The sequence below is a fragment of the Mesitornis unicolor genome, unplaced genomic scaffold (genome assembly GCF_000695765.1).
Source record: "Mesitornis unicolor isolate BGI_N332 unplaced genomic scaffold, ASM69576v1 scaffold42683, whole genome shotgun sequence".
Lineage (NCBI taxonomy): Eukaryota > Metazoa > Chordata > Aves > Mesitornithiformes > Mesitornithidae > Mesitornis > Mesitornis unicolor.
The window spans coordinates 11541-15026 of record NW_010174789.1 but is presented as its reverse complement, the minus strand read 5'-3'; the positions used below and the strand labels follow the sequence as shown (position 1 = coordinate 15026).

At 62.3% G+C, this 3486-nt stretch overlaps 2 protein-coding genes across 2 annotated transcripts in view; one reads left to right on the top strand and one right to left on the bottom strand.

Annotated features, from left to right (window-relative positions):
* GOLGA7B (golgin A7 family, member B) overlaps positions 1–284 on the top strand; it is a gene marked incomplete at its 5' end in the record, with an annotated part of 1381 nt that extends 1097 nt beyond the window's left edge. The window contains one exon of the mRNA XM_010181158.1: positions 220–284. Within this exon, the coding sequence (XP_010179460.1) occupies positions 220–284 (65 nt within the window). The remainder of the gene's footprint in view (positions 1–219) is intronic.
* Positions 285–3080: 2796 nt separating this feature from the next.
* CRTAC1 (cartilage acidic protein 1) overlaps positions 3081–3486 on the bottom strand; it is a gene marked incomplete at its 5' end in the record, with an annotated part of 8401 nt that continues 7995 nt past the window's right edge. Inside the window, 2 exon segments of the mRNA XM_010181157.1 lie at positions 3081–3193; positions 3439–3479. Coding sequence (XP_010179459.1) covers positions 3081–3193; positions 3439–3479 — 154 coding nt within the window.

The window sequence follows — 3486 nt, the reverse complement described above, 5'->3', positions numbered from 1 at the left end:
CCCAGCGGCAGCTGTGGTGGAGGGGGTGGCGGTGGGGGGGGCCGGTGACTGGCAGGGAGCTCCTGCGGGGACTCTTACTGCCGGGACAGTGGCCTCTCTGAGCTCCGCAGGCTGCACTACCAGAGCACCCGCTTCTGAGCCCAGGGTGGGTGGGAAAAAGAGGCTGGGGGCTGCCCAGGGGGGCTTCCCACTCCTCCCTCTGCTCTGTGCCCCCCGCAGTGGCTCTGCCCCTGCTCAGACTCACTGAGAGCAGGGGCTGGCGTGTCACAGGTGCTTCCCACTGAGCCAAACCAGTGCCAAGGGGCTCCTGCAGCCCTCCTGGTGCTCCGTGCTGCTGCTCCTGCCCCAAACAAAGCAGCTCGCCCCAGCTTGCTGTGGGCAGCCCCAGCTGGCAGCACCCTATGTGCCATGCATTGGGAAGCCGCAGGACCAGCAAAGCCCCAGGCAGCGCTTAAAGGAAGAGGGGATTAACCCCAAGCCCACAGGCACTGCCAGCCCTTGCTGGACCCCTTCCCTGGAGCACCCTGCTCTTGGTGCTGCAGGGTGGGCTCAGCTGCTGCATGCCCACTGCCCAGGGGCAGTGAAGCCGCTGCTTCATCTGCATCATGCATTTGCCCCAGCTCTGCCCTGTGTGCTGCCCATTGCTGCTCCCCAGCCTTGGCCAGATGCCCTGACCTCACTGGCAGCAGCATCCTGGCCAGCAGCATCCTTCAGCACTGCCCACAACACTGGGCACTTGCTTCTGCTCCCTGCCCAAGCTGATGCCATCCCCACCCAGACCCAGAAAGCTCCCCAGCCCCTTGTGCCACTTGCCCTAGGCTTGTGCATGGCCCAGTGCAGCAGAGGCTGAGCTGTGGCATGGGTGAGTCAGGCTCCCTGCAGAGTCCTGGCAGGGCCCGCCTTTTTTTTTGGTCCTGCCTGCACTTGGCTGCTGGCAGACCCCTGCCCACTCTGCACCATGACCTTCCCCACTGAAGGAGCTCCACCAGGACCCTTCCTGAGCCCTCCCCTGCCTATGTATCCTGCATGCACCTGCCACCAGCAACCCAATTCTCAGCCTGGCCTGCAGTGGGGACCCTGAAGGGCACCCAGGCCCAGTTGCAAAGTGTGGGGGTTCATGGGCCAGGGTCAGATGAGGGGGGGTTGAATAGGAGGGTCCCTGTGACATCCAGCACCTAAGGAGAAGATACCCTGCCTGTGTGCAGGGCTGAATGGAACCAGCGTTGCTTTCCTGGGGTCCTGGAGGGAGGACCTTGACCCATGGGACTTCCTTCACTTGGTCATGGCGTCTGTGCAGGGTGGCCCTGGCCCTGCTGTTCTCACTGGGGCCCCCCCTGCATGGAGACCTTCCTCAATAAACCCCATGCTTCATTCCCCGACACCTGTCCCTGTCCTTCTGCGTCAGAGTGCGGAGCAGGGCACAGAGCCCAGCTGGGCATCTCCCAGTGCACTGGGGAACACAGAGACCCACAAGGAGGGTGAGCATGGGGGCAAATAAGAGGGAGGGATGAGGCAGTGCATGGGGGGACAGGGACACCCTTGTGTGACAGCTGTATGGCTCTGGTGACAAGGACTCATGTGGAAACTGGTGCAGGAACAGGTTTATTCAACTGGCTGAGGGCGAGCAGGGGGCACCTGGCTATATGGGCAGGTTAGTTGTGTCAACAGCGCCCGCCTGCATCCAGGGAGAAGCCCTGGCAGCAGTGGCAGTGGAAGGAGCCAGGGCTGTTGTGGCAGATACGGTTGCAGGGGCCAGGCTGTGGCTGGCACTCATCTATGTCTGGAAGAGAATGGGAGAGGATCAGAGCTATGCTAAGGGCATGGGGCTCGTCTGGCATGGGCAGGGCAGGGGATGAAGGGGCAGGGGGCAGCTCATGAAGCTGGCACACAAAGGCAGCTCCAGTGCTTATGCCCATGCATCTGTGGTCCTGGCACTGCTTGTCCCTACAGCTGCCAGGTGGCAGATGCCTCCTCACTCCAACTCCCACACAGCCACAGTCTGTCCCTCCTGCCCCCTGTGTTTTGGGTTGGCAGGAATCAGGGATACAAGCACAGCCAAGCACCCGAGGAAACTGTGTGCTGCCACCCCCGCTGCCTGCAGGTACTCACCCAGGCACTGGCTGGCAGCGGGATCAAGGGGGTGAAAGCCCGGGCCAGCAGTGGCAGGTGTGTGCCCCGGGGGTATTGGTGCAGAGCTGGCTGCAGTTGTGCAAGCCCTGTGCACACTCGTCGATGTCTGGTGGTGGGGAAGAGAGCAGTAGGGGGTTACAGCCTGCAGCGGAAAGGCAGCATGGCCCTGTTGCTGCATGGGCAGGGCTGCCTGCTGCACCCCAACCCCTCCAGTGCTGCACATCTGCCCACGGCCCCAGGTCCGGGAGCAGGGATGGGCAGGGACAGAGCTGCCCAGAACCACTGTGCACCCTCCAGCTGGCTCCTGGACCAGGGGCAGGGAGAGTTGGGGGAAGCTGGGGGTGCTCCCCAGCCCTGAGCCCCCTCCCTGTGAAGCCCCAGGGCAGGGCTGGCAGAAGCACGGGCACAGCCCTGCCCCACACAGCTCAGCAGGCTGGGCTAATAGGATACAGTTTATTGGGAGGGTTCTCTGGGAGAGGGGCTGGAAGACTGAGCAGGGTCCAACTCCAAACAGTGGGGTCAATATGTTAAAAAAAAACAGACCAGGAGAGTCCTTCCCCCACAGGGCCAGGGGGACCCTCCTCTGGCAGGGCTAGGGAGGGGGGTCCCAGTCACCAAGGAGGGGACAGGCAAAGCAGACACATCGCAGGCCAAACCAGCAGGCACACGGTACAGTATCGAGGAGACAGAGCAAGCGACCGAGTGGGGACGTGCCAGCGAAGGGGTGCTGCCCCGGGGCTGCTTTCCCAGACACAGTGCAAGGGGGCAGCCTTCCTATGGCTGGGGCAGCTGGGCTCTGTGCCCATCCCATCACAGGCCACCCCACTGGGGCACAGCCGGCACTTCCAGGGCAGTTCAACAGGGAGAGGAAGAGAAAAGAGAAAAAGAGAGACAGGCAGAGGCTGGTTGGTCCTTCTGCCAAGGCTGCTCTGGCATGTTACAGGCAGGGCTTAAAGTGCATAGAGGCAAAGGCAGAGTCCGAGGACTAGAGGGAGGAGGGTACTGTGGGGGGAGCCAGGCCAGCTCCCAGTGGAAGGGTATCCCCCAAAAAAGGCCACTTGAGCTGCACAGAAAAGGAGAGAAGGAGCAAGAGAGAAAGAGAAGGGAAGTTAGTGAAGTCTCAGCATGAAGTGCAAGACGAACAAATACAGAGCCAGGGTGCAAGGGGCTGGGCAGCCACGTGGCAGCTTGCAGCCAAGCTTTTGGCAGGGGTGCAGCAGCATCCCACGGTAGTGCTCTAGGGCTGCTGCCCACCAGCTTGGCCAGGCTGTAGCGGCCCAGGGTCAAGGGACCTCTGCTGTCACTCACCCACACAAGCTGTACCATCCTCGTTGGGCTCAAAGCCCCGGCTGCAGC